The following is a 17,704-nucleotide window of genomic DNA, read 5'->3' on the forward strand; positions in this document are numbered from 1 at the left end:
CTCTGCTTGGTGGGGAGCCTGCTTCCCCCCCCCTCTCTCTGTCTGCCTCTCTGTCTACTTGTGATCTCTGTCAAATAAATAAATAAAATCTTTAAAAAAAAAGGGGGGGGGGATGCCTAGGTGGCTCAATTGGTTAAGCGTCTGCCTTTGGCTCGAGTCATGATCCCAGCATCCTGGGATCGAGTCCCACATCAGGCTACTTGCTCGGCAGGGAGCCTGCTTCTTCCTCTGCCTCTGCCTGCCATTCTGCCTGCCTGTGCTTGCTCTCTCTTTCTGACAAATAAATAAAACCCTTAAAAAAAAATCTTAGGGGGCGCCTGGGTGGCTCAGTGGGTTAAGCCACTGCCTTCGGCTCAGGTCATGATCTCAGGGTCCTGGGATCGAGTCCCGCGTCGGGCTCTCTGCTCAGCAGGGAGCCTGCTTCCTCCTCTTTCTCCCTCTACCTGCCTCTCTGCCTACTTGTGATCTCTCTCTGTCAAATAAATAAATAAAATCTTTAAAAAAAAAAATCTTAAAAAAAAAGTTTTGGTAAAATTATCATTTCAAAGTTTTAATACCTAAATTATAGTACCAAATGTTTTTTTTTTTTAAGATTTTATTTATTTGTCAGAGTGCAGAAGCAGGGGAGTGGCATGCAGAGGGAGAGGAAGAAGTAGGCTTCCTACTGTGCAAGGAGCCTACTTCTTCCGAGTAGGGATCATGACCCAAGCCCAAGGCAGCCACTTAACCAACTGAGCCACTCAGGCATCCCTCCAGTGATATTTTTAAAGAGAAACTTGCTTTAATATTTCACAAAGAAGAGAGCTCTAAGAGCATACAGTCATAAAAATAAACAAAGCTCTTTACTCAGTTTTTCAATTTGCAAAGACTCCTCAACTAACCCTGGTTCATTGAGACTGCAGTCATCAACATGGGTATACAAAGAAGTCCAGTTCTGTCCATCTTTGGATACCTGGAAAACCCAATTTCTCAGGGCAGACCTTCCATAACCACGAGCATGACGAAGTGTATATGCTGATGGTATCACCCAGAGACCCAGATCTATGGCAAACCAGGCATTCTTATCGTCATTGCTATGGCAATTTAAAGCTGAATTATCACGACTTAGTATGTCTTCTAAGCGGCCATATGGTAGATTTCTTCCTTCTGATGATGTTACTACTACAAGTCCATAAGCAGCTGGATTTACCCATTCATATGCAGTTCTAAATAAAATAAAAAAAATTAGTAGTTAACACTATTAAAATAACTGCAATATATTCATACCAGTTTTCCACATAAAATCGTATTTTTTAAAATTCTAAAACTGACAATTTATATTTTCCTTATAAAAATAAACTGAGATAGTCTTATGTTTAAGCTATAAGATAAAATTCCTTAAAGTGTAAGATAATCAGAGTGGTTAATAATTTTATTCTACCATCTAGAATTCTTTGTCCAGGTGAATATTTTCACTCTACATTAAAGAGCATGACTTACTTCGCATTTGTCCCAATCCAATAAATGATTCCATTTTCATCAAAATCATGCTGGTGCCGAAATATAAAATTTTGGCCTTCTCTTAATTTCCGAACAAAGACAAATGAAGATCGGTCAAAATCGTACCACTGCTTTGCTACCTACACCAAAGAAAATATGGAAGACACTCACCTTAATAATGCTATTTTCAAATGCACTGCCCACTTTTCCCTCTCCTTTAATGTGACTTACTTTTTTGAGTTTATTTACCTATGAGAGAGAGAGCACGGCAGGGGTGGGGTGGGGAGGGGGGCTGCAGAGGAATTAGCAGACTCCCCGCTGAGCAGGGAGCCCAATGTAGCGCTCAGGCTCAGTCCCAGGACCCTGAGATCTTGACCTGAGCTGAAGGAAGCCTCTTAACCGAATGAGCCACCCAGGTGCCCCAATTTGACTTATTTTATCCCAGCAATTACTCATTAAAGACTACATGGGGAAAATCCTACAGTGGGCTCCATGCTCAGCAAGGTGGCTACTTGAGATTCTCTCTCTTCTTCTCCCTCTGCCTCCTCCCCACCACACATGCACTCTCTCACAAATAAGTAAATCTTTTATTAAAAAAAGAGTATCTGTGGGGAAAAAAAACAGAAATACTCAAATTTCTACAACCAAAATATCAACTATTAATATCATAGAATATTTGTTTACTCCATTATTTCAACAGACAAGGTAAAACAACATCTGATCATACTGTACCAAATTTTTTTTTCCATATTGGTCTTTATACATTTTAATAGCTACATAATATTCAAATTAATGGAAATAATTATCAGCTTGATAGACATCTTATTGACTGGCATTAAGGTTTTGTTCATGACTTTAGTATCACAAATGTCTCTAATAAACCTCTTAATGAAGAAAGCATTTATAGTGCATAAAGATTATTTTCTTAAAATAGAGTACAAAAAAATGGAATTACAAGGTCAAAGTGCATTACCATAACATAACTCTGCATATGTACTTCTGCAACTTCTTTTCTAAAGGGTTAAACCCCATAGCAGAGAATGCCTATTTCACCACGGCCTTGCCGGAAACTCACCATTTTTAAGAGATACTGCTCCAGAGATTCAACTGTAGCCAGGGGTTCCATCTTCAACATCCTGCCAGTCCTGTCTATCAAAGCAGTTTCACCAGGTGCACGTTCCAACCGAAATCTTAATCTTCTTGTAAGTATCTGTGCAAAAAATGATAAGACTGCTTCAGAAAGTATCTTGTTTTTCTCTCAGAACTGTAAAAATGAGAAACATTCTTAATAGTAATTGAAAATTTTAAGTTATAGTATAACCCTAGAAGAAGGACCAATGTGTGTTTTCTTTCTTTCTTTTTTTTTTTTTTTTAAAAAACAAAGGGCCACTGGGGGCACCTGGGTGGCTTAGTCAGTTAACTGTCCGTCTCTTGATTTCAGCTCGGGGAATGATCTCAGTGTTATAAGATCAAGTACAACATCAGGCTCCATGCTCAGTACAGAGTCTGCTTGTCCCTCTCCCTCTGCTCCTCCCTCAGTTCTTCCTCTCTCTCTTTCTCTCTCAAATAAATAAATAAAATCTTTACAAGTAAATAAAATTTAAAAGGACCATTGAACAAGTGATACTGGCTTTCAAGAAAGTTAACAATGTACTTAGAAATTTCTAAACAACTTCAAATACACATGGTTTAAAGAAATCGTAAAACACTGTAACAGAAGTACTGTATTCCTTACAAGTTTCAATTTCCAGGAAAGTTATGAAGAATAGCTCATTATTAAGCTAATTCATTCCTTTATTTTTTTAATCATTCATTTTTTTTTAAAGATTTTATTATTTGTCATAGAGAGAGAGAGAGAATACAAGCAGGGGGAGCAGCAGGCAGAGAGAGAAGCAGGCTGCCCACTGTGCAGGGACCCTGATGGCAGACTGGATCCCAGGACCCTGGGATCATGACCGAAGACGAAGGCAGGCACTTAACCAACTGAGACACCCAGGAGCCCCTAATTTATTCCCTTAAAGACAGAATATATTAAATAATCTAAGGCTAATCAACTTTTTAGGTAGGCTTTATGCCCAATATGGGGCTCAAACTTACAACCCTAAGATCGAGTCGCAGGCTCTACCAACTGAGGGAGCCAGGCTCCACTACTGCTAATAAACTTTTAAAAATACAAGACAGGGCGCCGAATGGCTCAGCTGATTAAGCATCTGCTCCTCAGGTTATGATCCCAGAGTCCTGGGATCGAGCCCCCAGTCAGGCTCCCTGTTCAGCAAGGAGGCTGCTTCTCCCTCTCCTTTTGCCTGCTGCTTTCCCTGCTTGTGTTCTGTCTCTGTGTCAAATAAATAAATAAGATATTTTAAAAATAAAATAAAATAAAAATACAAGATAGCTTCCAATCCAATCCATTTTATTAAACAAGTATGAAACCAGCAATTTTAGGTGGTTTTCACTACTGTTTAAATCTTCACTAATTCCTATAGATACATAATCAAATATTTATATGGGCATGTGGGTAACAGTTTAGACTACAAAACTACCAGAAGGTACATTACCAGCCTTCTTGTACAGCCTCCTAAAATGGGAAGTGCATAATAAAAGATGTTGATGCTCCTAGGACTGTACAAGCGGGGGAATTTCCAGTCATTGAGACTTACCTCTGCATCATTCACTTCACAAGGATAAAGCCTTGGGGTGCCTGGGTGGCTCAGTTGGTTAAGCAGCTGCCTTTGGCTCACTCATGATTCCAGGGTTCTTCCCTCCCTTGCACATGCTCTGTCTCTCTCAAATAAATAAAAATCTTTCTTTTTTTTTTTTTTTAAAGACTTTATTTATTTGACAGAGAGAGAGCCAGTGAGATAGGGAACATGAACAGGGGGAGTAAAAGAGGGGGAAGCAGGCTCCCTGCTGCAGAGCTTGATCCCAGGACCCTGGGATCATGACCTGAGCCGAAGGCAGACACTTAACAACTGAGTCACCTAGGTGCCCCACAAATAAATAAAAATCTTAAAAAAATAAAAAGAGGATAGAGCCTAAAAAAGGACAAAACCTTAAAAAGGATGTGCTGGGGTGCCTAGCTGACTCAGTAGACCATGTGACTCGATCTTGGGGTTGTAACTTGGAACCCCACATTTGGCATAATGATTGCTTAACAAATAAAATATTTAAGAAAAAAAGGGGGGGATGTGCCAAAAAGCCCTTGCTCCTCTTCATTATTCAATCCAAAATGAAACACAAAGAAGATCTCAACATCATGTTATATATAATTCCATGTCAAGCAAACTAAATACTTTAACTCCCTGGACAACTTCTCTAGTCTGGGAATCTAGTGGCTTTGGTAACATTTGGATACTTGGGGGGTATGGCAAGATTTTTGCCTTGAGTAACCATTGTTTTGGCAAATACAAATTCTTAGTCACTTAGTAAAGACTGTATTTAAAAGAAACTATTCCAGGGGCGCCTGGGTGGCTCAGTGGATTAAGCCGCTGCCTTCGGCTCAGGTCATGATCTCAGTGTCCTGGGATCGAGCCCCGCATCGGGCTCTCTGCTCAGCGGGGAGCCTGCTTCCCCTTCTCTCTCTGCCTAGCTCTCTGCCTACTTGTGATCTCTGTCAAATAAATAAATAAAATCTTTAGAAAATAAAGAAAGAAAGAAAAGAAAAAAAAAAAAGAAACTATTCCATGCAGTCCAATACTGGATAAAGGCAAAATTCAGGCAAAATGACGTATAAAGAAAACTAAGGTAACCTACAAAAGATATAATAAAGATCTGTACTGGGATAGTCATACAAAGAATATTTATTCTGTCTATTCACATTTGGATACCAGCTGCTAACAAAAGAATACAAGAATAAATTAATGTAAATGCCAACCCAAACATTTAGGAAAATAACAAGGCTTCTTATAAAACACAAGATTTCCTAAATAATCAATAGGAACAGGTAAGGAAGGCCACCTGGCTTTACCAAATGACATAAAGCAAGAAAAATTGTCCTTAAAATATTTTTATACTTTCTCATCTACTGATACTCATAGAGACCAAAGGACTTAACTCATAATTCTAGAACAAAAGGACCCATTTCTTTTTTCCTGCCTTTTCCACTGATAAAGCATCTTCTTCCACTTACCTTCAACCAAATGATTTACTACTTAAAAATATTTATTAAAAATCCACAGTGATTTGATTTTTAAAAGTTGAAATATTAATAATTCAAGTTATTAAAAATAATCAAATGGCATTAGGATTACAGTCTTTAATGAGTAAGCGGAATTGTTAACTTAAAACAATGTGAAACAAAGTTTGTTCTTATTTTTGTTTTCTTAAGCAAAGTAAAAGACTACTCCTAAACATATTAAGCAATAGTGACTACATTTTTCATGATTACCTGCAGGTTATATGTGGATCCAGGTGTATCATATAAATGGAGAGGTAGACGTTCAATAGACTCTAGTACAGCTATTAACTTCCGAATTAATGCAACTGCTGGTCGACTACAAAGAAAAAATAATTAAGAGCATTTATATAATTTTATAACCAAATTCATACAGAACTGTGTTTACCAACCTCATAAAGACCCCTACTTTCTTTATGAGTGCAAAGAGAAGTTTAATTTTGTAGGTGCAAACAAAAATACTCTCACAACTCAATTTCCTTCACTCAAGAATAAAGTATTTCATTTTACCTATAAGACTTTTATCAACTGCATTCAAAGTAGACATAAAATTTATTTTTTAAAGTTTAAACAATTATGGGACGCCTGGGTGGCTCAAGTCCTGATCCCAGCTCCTGGGATGAATGAAGCCCCACATCAGGCTCCCTGCTCAGCAGGGAGTCTGAGAGCAGAGCCTGCTTCTCCTGCTTGCCACTCCCCCTGCTTGTGTACATGCACTCTCTCTCTCTCTCTCTGACAAATAAATAAATAAATCTTTTTTTAAAAGTTTAAATAATTTTATTACTTAAAATTTGATACATATAAAATATATAAAACAGCAAAGTTTTGAAAATCATATTATTTGCTGGCAAGGTAATGCTGGTATAATGTTTCTAGAAAGTAACTTGACAATTTTTATCAAGAAACTTTTAAGATCCCCTACAACCTTTAACTCAGTAATGCCACTTAAAGGAATTTATGTAAAAGGATGTTTCCAGGGGTGCCTGGGTGGCTCAGCTGGGTCATGATCCCAGAGTCCTGGGATCAAATCCTACATCAGGCTCCCTGCTCAACAGGGAGTCTGCTTCTCCCTCTGCACCTCACCCTGCTCATGCTCTCTTTGTCTCTCAAGTAAATAAATAACATATTAAAAAAAAAATGCTTTAAAAAGCCTTTCCTATTATACATTTAAAGTATAAAGCTACTTTGATCACTGAATTTTAAAAGTTCCTATTTTGTGTATAAGCATTATATTAGACAATTTTAAAGAAGTATGCTAACTTTCAAACATTGTAAACATTAAAAGAAATTTAGTGATTTACCTTTCATCATCTTCATTTTCACTAAAAGCTGTCTTGAAAACATTTATTCTTTCTACCAGTTGACTACAATCTTGTTTCATATCTAAATCCATGCTCTAAAAAAAATTAAAAAGGTACAAAAAAAAACATTTTAAGGCTGTTACCAAAATTTATCAAACACACTACAAAGATAAATATTAATATATTATTACAAAGTATTACCAATATAATCTAAGTGAAATCATTCTTTTCTTTCAATTAAAATTCTTTTTGCTGTATAACTAGTAGAGCACAGCTAACATAGACTTTTCTTTTTTTTTTTTTTACTTCCTGTATAGAATGTACTAGTCAGCTTTTCCCAAAGTGTAGTATGCAAGGTGATATCAGATTATTTTCAAATGAACATTTTCCATTTCAACAGTATTAGGAAAAATAACTGGTACACCAAAACAATGATTTCACAAATATCACTAAGATATATAATGTGAATATAAGTTCCATAAATGGAAGTTATGCAAGTGGTAAAACTGAAGTGAATGAAGTGATGAAGTGAATACACAACTTAGAGAAGTTAAAGTGAATTTTAAGAGTTTATTACCACATACAGTATGAGCAAAAATTAAAGTGGGAAGTAGAACTAAAATAGAAGAAAACTTTTACTTTTTATATTTTGTTAGAATTGGTTATAATAAGTACATATGGTATGATTCATGAAAATAAAGATTTTCATCACAATTAAGAGATACTAAAGGTAGACTAAGTTGACGAGAAGCAGAACGTTATTAGCAAATACTTGTCAAATAGTTACAGTAACATCCTAAACAGTCATGGTTCATAAGTTAATTTTATGCATATAATTTAAGGTCTTAAGAAGGTCTATAGAATAACTTCATTTTATGAAGAAATCAGAGCAGTGAATAATGTTAAAACTTAGGCCAAAGTGTTTTGTCAAAAAAATCTAGAATAAATTGTAATTGGGAAACTCAAAAATCTAAATAGACTCAATTATTAAATTCAAGTGGCTCAAACTAATGATATAACATAAAGAAAAGACCAGAGAAATTATAAATATTAACATTTAGTACCTCAGTTTTTAAATATTTCTTGACAAAACAAACACAACAAAAAAATTCTTGACAAAAGAAACAAAACAAACATTTCTTGACAAAATAAAAACTGAAAAATCAAAATAGACTCAATTAATTAATTCAACTGGCTCAAACTAATGATACAACATAAAGGAAAAGCCAGAGAAATTTTAAGTATTAACATTTATTACCTCAGTTTTAAAATATTTCTTGATAAAACAAATGCTCTGCCAAAAATGTAGCTATAAATAATTGTTAGAAGTATTATAGTCTGTTTTGTACTATTTCGTAAACTTACATTGTTTAAAACAGTAAGCAGTGCTTGCACCAATCCACTACTACACATTTCATATGGTGAAATTGTGTTTTCATCCTTCAAAAGTACAATTAGATTTTCTAAGGCTGTCTTCATTAAATCTCTCCAAGTGTTCTCACTCTCAATACACTAAAAAAAAAAAAAAAAATTTAATGAAGACAAAAATGACCAAAAAAAAGGTCTTAATATACTTAATTTATCACATCAATTATCAAGAAAATAAGTAAGATATTAAATAAGAATAGGTAGGGAGTTCAAATTATTAATGTAAATTATATCTCTGCCAGGGTCAGAAAACAATTTTTTTTAAGAGAGGGAAGGCATGAAGAGAGGCAGAGGGAGAGGGAAAGAGAAAATCTTAAGCAGGCTCCAGGCTGAGCGCAGAGGCCAATATAGGGCTCAATCTCATAACCCTGACATCATGACCTGAACCAAAATCAAGAGTCCGGACGCATAACCGACTGAGTCACCAGGCGCCCAGTGCACAAAACATTTTATAAAGGGACAATTAGAAGTATTTGGGGCTTTATAGGCTATCTGGCCTCTGTCACACCTATTCAACTCTGCCCTGCAGCCACATGACCAAAGCAGTCACAGACAACAGATAAAAGAGTGAGTATGGCTGTGAGCAATAAAACTACTTTTGGACACTATCATTACATTTTCGTGTAATTTTCATGTATCAGAAAATACTACTCTTACTTCTGATTTGTTTTCAAACATTTAAAAATATAAAAACCATTCTTACAAAGCCATATAAAAATAGGTGGCAGGCCTAATTTAGCCCATGGGTGGTAATTTGCTGACCCCTAATCATTACCCAGAATATAAGGGTAAAGGGGGAAAAACTAAACCAAGATCAATGTGCGTCATAAAACCAAGAGGCTGAATTAACATACTTGTCTATTTGTATGAAGTTCCCAAGATGACTCTAACTGAGTTGCTATGTTTCTGAGTGTTACCACTACTCCACGAGGCATGCTTTCCACAGCTTTAAAGTGGTCGTCATATAAATCTCGGGCCATAGTTCGTACCTACCAAATTAAAATGGCAAATATGAATTCTCACAGTTAACAGTTTGAACAAAACTCTTCTACCTACATATAAATGTGCAACTTGTAAATTTTTTGTTTCATTACCAACTTCCAAGAAATGCTACTACTTCTACTCATATATGTCAAAGGTTCTAACAGGTGAAAAAGTACTCTAGTAGATTTAAGCAATATCAAATAAAATAACTCATAACCTTAATTTTTGGTTGTTTAAACTTTGTATTCATATGCCAAAGAGGAGCTTATTTCATTTAAATAAACTTTAACAACTTGTAAAAAATTAACTTTGCTTTTTTTTAAATAAAAGTAACCTAATTACAGTGAACCAATTAGAAAATATAAATAAGCAAAAAAAAAAAAAAAAAAAAAAATTAAGCCACCTATAGCTCAATCAACCAAAGTTGAATCTTTTTAACTTTTCCTTAAAACTTACTTAAAGACCTACTTGGCTTTATTCAATGTTCCATGAGTTAGGCAGCCTTCCATCTTGTATACAGAAAGGAACTCCCCTGAAGCTGAACCTTTTAACAGGGTTCAACTTTAGGTTTTAGACTTTAGGGGTGTACTTTAGGTTTTATTCTTTTCTCTTTACTTTAGGTTTTGCTTTAGGGGTGTACTTTAGGTTTGGGATTTTTTTTTAAGATTTTATTTACTTATGGCAGGGAGAGAAAGAGCACACGAGTAGGGGGAGGGGCAGAGGCAAATGGAGGAACAGACTCCCCGTTGGGCAGGGAGCCTGAAGCGGGGCTCGATTCCAGGACCCCAAGATTATGACCTAAGCTGAAGGCAGACACTTAATTGACTGAGCCACCCAGGCGCCCCTGTGCTTTAGGTTTTACTCTTTTTTCTATTTATATTATTCCAAGTATAAATGACACTCTATAGATTTATATATTTAATCATAATGACCACAGTTGGTTTGGGTACTAGCCACCTTTTACTTAAATTAATGTTATTTGCGCCTTTCCACCACTGGAGCCATGGAGGAACAGCAGCCATGGCTCTGTACTACTCTACCACCATGGGCCTCAACAAGGACCACAAAGTGACTAAGAACATGAGCATGCACAGCTGCCGCCATGGGCACCTCACCAAGCAAACCAAGTTCATGCAAGATAGGATCTGAGAGTTACGCAGCTTCATCCCATACCAGCAGTATGCTATGGAGCTGTTCAAGGTCTCCAAGGACAAGTGTGCCCTCAAGGTCATCAAGAAAAGTGTAGGGACACACATCCATGCCAAGAGGAAGAAAAAGGAGCTGAGCAATGATCTGGCAGCCATGAGCAAAGAGGTTGCCAAGAAGGACTGAACCCCTCCCCCTCTGTATGTAATAAAGCCTTTTTGGAACTTGAAAAAGAAACTAAAATTAAAAATTAATGTGTTCCAGGTTTGGGTCTGATAAAATTAAGTACATATAGTCTTTAAAAATATCTGCTTAAATAATGTAAATTTTGGACTTATGTAATTTCATTTAAAAAACTAACCTAGCATAATTCTAACATAATAGAAAAAAATTGAGTCCTGAAATGAATTAATAGTACTTTTTCATTCTATTTTGGTATGCCTTTCAGAATTAGGAGGAAAGTAAGCTCTGAATATTAAACAACACTTAAGACATTACCCCTTTGTAAAACAGTATTAATAAGAAAAACGAAGGTTAAAATGAATAGTTAAAATTACTTTTACGTAAAATCAGTATATTTTGATATGTACTATTTCCATACCCAAAGAATAGCCACATGGTCAGTAAGATACTATCCACTTTAAGAAACGAAGTCAATAATCATATATTCTTTAAGAATATCAAAATAAAGGACTGAGACTAGTTCTTCTTAATTTATTCTACTTCTTACTTTTCTTCTGTATTGTGAAATTTCAGTTCCCACTGACTCTGAATTTGGTTGGTTAATACAACCTATCAGGAATTACAAGAAATTCCTGAGATAGCTCAGTGGTAAGTTTACAAAAAATTACAATTGATCCTCATTATTTGAGAATTCTATATTCATGAGTTCAACTACTCATTAAAATCTATAATCTCCAAATCAATACTTAGAGTGCTCTCACAGTCACTTGTGGACATGCACAGTGCAACAAAAACTTGAGAGGTGCCTCATGCGCATGTTCCCAGGTGAGGTCAAACAAAGCGACTCTACCTTTAACCAAGTGTCATACTTGAATTAGCTCTTTACAAACAAGTGTCCTCTTTCCACACTCTATTTTGTGCCAAGTTTTTAACATTTCTGTGATTTTATTGGTGCTTTCACTGTTTAAAATGGCCACCATACATAGTACTGAAATGCTGCCCAGTGTTTCTAAGCACAAGAAGGCATGACACATGTCTTAAGGAGAAAATGTGTGTTAGGTAAACTTCATTCAGGCATGAGGATGTTAATGGCCCCAAGTTCAGTGTTAAGAAGTCAGTAATACACATTAAAGATGATATCTTTAAACAGAAAGGGACATAAAATAAGGTTAGGTATGGATCAGTTACAAAAATGTGACCAGAGCCTCAAAAGAACCTCACCCTGTGTTTCCCCTAAGAGCAGTAGTTCAGTATTCACAGAAGCTTTACATAACACAACTATTATGAATAACAAAAATGGACTATATTTAGTTCAAATTCCTTTTAGAATCTAATGGCTATCTTCAATTGAGATATTTCTTCCTCAAATGCCCTTAAGATACCCTGAATTAGAAAAAACTTATGACCTCACACTCTTTAAAAACAAAGAAGCAATCACAAAGTCATATATATAGCTATAGAGATAATATATATGTGTCTAAAGAAATGAAAGTGTTTCTTTCCAAGGTCTAGCATCTGGAAGTATCTTTAGGATGGCCCAACACATTAACAAGCAGAAATGGAGACATAAACATGTTATGTATAACTGCTCCAAATAAAACCTATTACTACTATTTCTAAGGCCAAAGCCATAAGAAACACAGTAAGATCCTAATTCAAAACACCTAAAAGCATTCTTCATATACTGTATGAAAAAACTATTCTATATCATTGTAGGTAAAATAAAAATTTCTGCCATCAGAAAATACTGAATCTAATTATGGGATTATTGTCTCTTTTAAAAATGAAAAATAAAAAGCAAAAATTGATATAATAAAGATGGAAATATACTGGCTTATATTTTTAAGTAATCTCCATATCCAATGTGGGGCTTGGACTTAAATTCCAAAATCAAGAGTTGCATGCTCTCTCTATTAAGCCAGTCCAAGAGTTATGTAGCCTTATTTGGGGAGGTGGGGTGGGGAGGAAGCATACTTAATGGATAAAATTTAAAAATTATTATTGTTATTTTAGAGATGGAGTCAGTAAACACTTGCTCCTGTATCTTTTTTTTTTTTTTTAATATTTTATTTATTTATTTATTTGACAGAGATCACAAGTAGGCAGAGAGGCAGGCAGAGAGAGAGGAGGAAGCAGGCTCCCCATGGAGCAGAGAGCCCGATGCGGGGCTCGATCCCAGGACAGGATCCCTAGGATCATGACCTGAGCCAAAGGCAGAGGCTTTAACCCACTGAGCCACCCAGGCGCCCCACTCCTATATCTTTTTGAAACAATTATTTCACCTAAGATGACGTTTAAACTAAGCATCAAAATATCTGAATCTAGAACCAGACATTCAAATTGCTTTATCATGAATATTAAATCAGGATTGTAAAATAAAATGATGTTTTCAACACCACTGTAATAATAATTAAAGCATGAGTTCAAAGTTTTTGTGACATTAACAAGTCAAAAATTTAAATTTTATTGTCTTACAAATTTTGTTTTAATGTTTATGTTTAGCATGTGTATAAAATTATAAGGAAATATGTATGTCCTGTGGAACATAAAATAATGAGCACAGAAAAAGAAAAACAAAATATGTTAGATTAGGGTAACTTGTGTTATATGGCCCAATTTTTTAAATGCTTGCAATATACCAATGAAACCTTACCAAGTCAGTATAAATGACAAAAAAAAAAAAAGAAAGAAAAAGAAAATCTCACAAATATACCTTTTGCTTTGTTTTTTCTAATTTAGATTTCAATTTTCTGCCTCTTTTACCAGTCCAACCAGTCACAAATTCTGAACCTTTAAAAAACAAAAAAAAAAAGGACATTTCACAGAATTTATTTCACTGCAATTTAAGATACTCATTTATTTTTATGTGTTAAACTTATATATTCTATACAACTTACCCAGAGAAGTTTCTGCAGTAAATGAATGTTTGGTTCCTCTATTAGATTCAAATACAAAACCAGGTAAATCTTCTTTCAGTATTGTTGCTTGCTGACCATCTGAGTTATGAATAGCGATTTCTCCTTCTTTCAAACAAGTTAGTGACCAATTTCCTACAGTGAGTTTAGTGGGTCCTGGTGCTGAGAGTATAGGTTGACTTGAAGTAGATGGCTTTACTTGGCCTCGAGCTCTTTGTAACTTCTCTAAGAATTCACTTCTGCTTTCTATAAAGACAAAATGATTATTTTAAAACCTCATTCTTTTCAAATATTCCTTTTTTTATTTTTTAAGCTACCTGTTGGAGTATCTGTTTAATATAAAAAAATTAGCAGAGTTTTATTCTTTGGTATATTCACACTGGTTTGATATATATAGATTCAGGCATAAAGCACTCCTACAGGCGTAATTTTTTAAAATATAAGGCTTTTGGAAAAGATACTACTTGAAGAGGCTTCACACACATACAATTCATCATTACATGGTAAGAGGTAGTTTTACCTAACATTAGAGAGAGTAAAAGTACGTACAGTGCTATTCCTTGTCTCATACAATAAAAAGGCATTTCTTAAATGCTTTCATGGTAGAACAGTTTTTCTCTGTTGATAATAAATAAATTGGCCTATAATCATCAAAAATGTGCTATTTCTATGACAATGCTAGCAAAATTATCAGCATAAAAACAAATCATCAAAATTACAGAAACTAATAAAACATTTTAGAAGAAATAAAACATTACCTGAACTGTCCGATCCACCTTCAGGACTACCACTTGAATACATGGTGGCTAGTTTTCCATCCAAGATAAATCTGAACCATCCATTACTGCCATTAGATAATTCCAAGGCTGCTGCATCACTCCATATATATAAACAGTCCCTTCCCCTAATGATTGACCAGTCTCTCCAATGATATGGTTTACCTTGCTGCAATTCTTTAGCATCCTCCTGTGGTTCATCTTCCTAAATGTGTAAAATTATTCAATGAAACATGGAAAACAATATCTGTATCAAATACTCACAGGTTTTTAAAAATGTGTCCTAGTATCAAATTTAGAACTAAACCATTCTGAACTTATATACTCAGTTGCCTACAGTTTAGTATGTATTTTGATTCAACTAATTACCTATAGCTAAATCTTACAAGTCCTAAAAATGTCAAGAAAGTTACATAAATAGGGGCACCTGGGTGGCTCAATTAGTTAAGCATCTGCCTTCTGCTCAGTTCCTGATCCCAGATTCCTGGGATTGAGCCTGCTTCTCTCCCCTGACCCCCATACCCCCGGCTTGTCCTCTCTCTTATTCTAATAAATAAAGGAAATCTTAAAAACAAAAAAAAAGTTATATAAATAACAACCTAAGTTACAACATTTCCAGGTGTACTGATAGAGAAGACCAACAGATTTGGTCTACACAAAACTACCTAATTATCCTCCCCACTTGTGCTGTCTCTGTGTCTCAAAAAAAAAAAATTTTTTTTAAAAGATTTTATTTATTTATTTGTCAGAGAGAGTGAGCACAGGCAGACAGATTGGCAGGCAGAGGCAGAGGGAGAAGCAGGCTCCCTGCTGAGCAAGGAGCCCGATGTGGGACCCAATCCCAGGACGCTGGGATCATGATCTGAGCCAAAGGCAGCCACTTAACTGAGCCACCCAGGCGTCCCACTGTGTCTCAAATTTTTTTTTTTTAATCTTAAAAAAAAAAAAGATTTTTGAGCATGCTTAAAAGAAAAAGCAATTTGTAAACACTGTTTTCTTAGCCTGACATCCTGAAAAATTTTATTGTGTTGACAACATTTAAATATTAAGAATATTCATCAAAACCATATGTGAGGAGCGCCTGGGTGGCTCGGTGGGTTGAGCTGCTGCCTTCGGCTGGGGTCATGATCTCAGGGTCCTGGGATCGGGTCCTGTGTCGGGCTCTCTGCTTCCCTCTCTCTCTCTCTCTCTGCCTGCCTTTCCATCTACTTGTGATTTCTCTCTGTCAAATAAATAAATAAAATCTTTAAAAAAAAAAACCATTGTGAACTTGGTATTTGTGTACATACATGTGTATGTGGTAAAGCACTTTTTTTTTTTTCAAGATTTTATTTACTTATTTGAGCAGAGAGAGCATGAGTGGGAGGGAGCCCAAAACAGGCTCAAACCCAAGACACCAAGATCAAGACCTGAGACCAAGGAAGGTGCTTAACTGACTGAGCCACCCAGGTACCCCTGGGTAAAGCACTTTTAAACTTCAAAAAAACTTGTTACACTTAAAAAATATTTTTACATACTTTTTTGAACATAAAAAACTGAAGTAGTTAGCTTATAACACTAAAATGAGATTGTAAAGTACGGATTATAAATTTCTTTTTTTTTTTTTTTTAAAGATTTTATTTATTTATTTGAGAGAGAGACAGTGAGAGAGAGCATGAGCAAGGAGAAGGTCAGAGGGAGATGCAGACTCCGCATGGAGCTAGGAGCCCGATGTGGGACTTGATCCCAGGACTCCGGGATCATGACCTGAGCCGAAGGCAGTCGTCCAACCAACTGAGCCACCCAGGCGTCCCCGGATTATAAATTTCTTTAAACTACTTTTGCTCTAAGCCGCAATGAGTTAACAAGCACCAAGACTTCTTTACGCACTGTAAACAACGAAAAGCTAGTCAAAATACGTGAAAAAGTGTCTCAAACATTGGGCAATATGCAATATAAGACCATGATCCCCCAGAAAACAGAAAAAAACAAGTTAAGCCCCTTAGTTCCAGACAAAAATTTCTGGCTAAGAAGAAACACAAAGAGAGTCGAGCAGTATGACTTCAGGAAATAGAGATATGTGTTTGAAGAGGCTAAAGCAAACAGAACATATGGACGATGAGTTCAGGATTAGGGAGCCAAGTCAAAAAGACTTCTAGAAATTGGCAAAATGGTCACCATGAGTCTCTAACGAGTACTGGACCACACATTTCTCGGGTGACACTCCATAAAGGATAGGCAAAGAACAAATGGAAAATTATTAAGCTGGATAATTCCCAGAGATCACACAAAGTGGTCAGACAGTTGCATTTCAAATGCTGAAAAGTTTCAAATCTGATAAAAAGTTTAATCCCACAGATCAAAGAAAATTAAACCCTGAGCAGGAATGGACACTCACACGTGCATATTTACACAAGTACACCAAGCACAACAAAGAAGAGCAAAGTCACACTGCTTAAAATCATAAGAATAGCCAGAGGAAGAAAAAAATGTTGTTAGAAGAGATGTTAAGTTGGGGCACCGGGGTGTCTCAGTTGGTTAAGTGACTGCCTTCAGCCCAGGTCATGATCCCAGGGTCCTGGGATTGAGCCCCACATGGGGCTCCCTGCTCAGCAGGGAGCCTCATTCTCCCTCTCCCTGTGACCCACCCCATGCTTGTGCTCTCTCTCACTCACACACTCTCTCTCAAATAAATAAATCTTAAAAATATATATATGTTATGTACCAAAGAACTAAGATGAGAAATAAAGCGAATTTCTCAATGGAGACTATGTACATCAGGTGACAATGGACCATCTCTGAAAATGATTAGCCAAAAGTCCTTGCAGGCACTGAAAATATCCATCAAAAATGAAGGCCTAATAAAATATTTTTAGACAAAGAGTATCTTCTGGGTTGTCTTTTCATTTTCTTTTTAAGCTATGTACGTATGTATGTGTGTATATTATAGTACAGCAAAGAGAGGGGCAAAAGGAGAGGGAGAGAGAGCATCTCAAGCAGACTCCAAGCTGAGCATGGAGCCCAACATGGCGCTTGACCCCATGACTCTGAGATCATGACCTGAGACAAAATCAAGAATCAGACACACAACCAATGAGCCACACAAGAACTCATCTTTCCATTTTCTAAACAATCTTTAAGAACAGAAGATTACTGGGGCGCCTGGGTGGCTCAGTGGATTAAGCCGCTGCCTTCGGCTCAGGTCATGATCTCAGTGTCCTGGGATCGAGCCCCGCATCGGGCTCTTTGCTCAGCGGGAGCCTGCTTCTCTCTCTCTCTCTGCCTGACTCTCCGCCCACTTGTGATCTCTCTCTCTGTCAAATAAATAAATAAAATCTTTAA

At 36.2% G+C, this 17,704-nt stretch overlaps 1 protein-coding gene and 1 pseudogene across 6 annotated transcripts in view; one reads left to right on the forward strand and one right to left on the reverse strand.

Moving 5' to 3' along the window:
* The window catches only part of HECTD1 (HECT domain E3 ubiquitin protein ligase 1), a 99,563-nt gene that overhangs the window by 34,583 nt on the left and 47,276 nt on the right, over positions 1-17,704 (reverse strand). For all 6 annotated transcript variants that reach the window (XM_059373035.1, XM_059373036.1, XM_059373037.1 and 3 more), the window contains exons 13-22: positions 14,366-14,588; positions 13,590-13,853; positions 13,406-13,482; positions 9,234-9,368; positions 8,317-8,463; positions 6,952-7,046; positions 5,864-5,969; positions 2,555-2,689; positions 1,480-1,619; positions 882-1,205 (exon numbers count right to left, since the gene is read on the reverse strand). In XM_059373035.1, the coding sequence (XP_059229018.1) occupies positions 882-1,205; positions 1,480-1,619; positions 2,555-2,689; positions 5,864-5,969; positions 6,952-7,046; positions 8,317-8,463; positions 9,234-9,368; positions 13,406-13,482; positions 13,590-13,853; positions 14,366-14,588 (1,646 nt within the window). The remainder of the gene's footprint in view (positions 1-881; positions 1,206-1,479; positions 1,620-2,554; positions 2,690-5,863; positions 5,970-6,951; positions 7,047-8,316; positions 8,464-9,233; positions 9,369-13,405; positions 13,483-13,589; positions 13,854-14,365; positions 14,589-17,704) is intronic.
* LOC131998779 (large ribosomal subunit protein eL36-like) lies at positions 10,371-10,695 on the forward strand (annotated as a pseudogene).

Source organism: Mustela nigripes, chromosome 13 (genome assembly GCF_022355385.1).
Source record: "Mustela nigripes isolate SB6536 chromosome 13, MUSNIG.SB6536, whole genome shotgun sequence".
Taxonomy (NCBI): Eukaryota; Metazoa; Chordata; class Mammalia; order Carnivora; family Mustelidae; genus Mustela; species Mustela nigripes.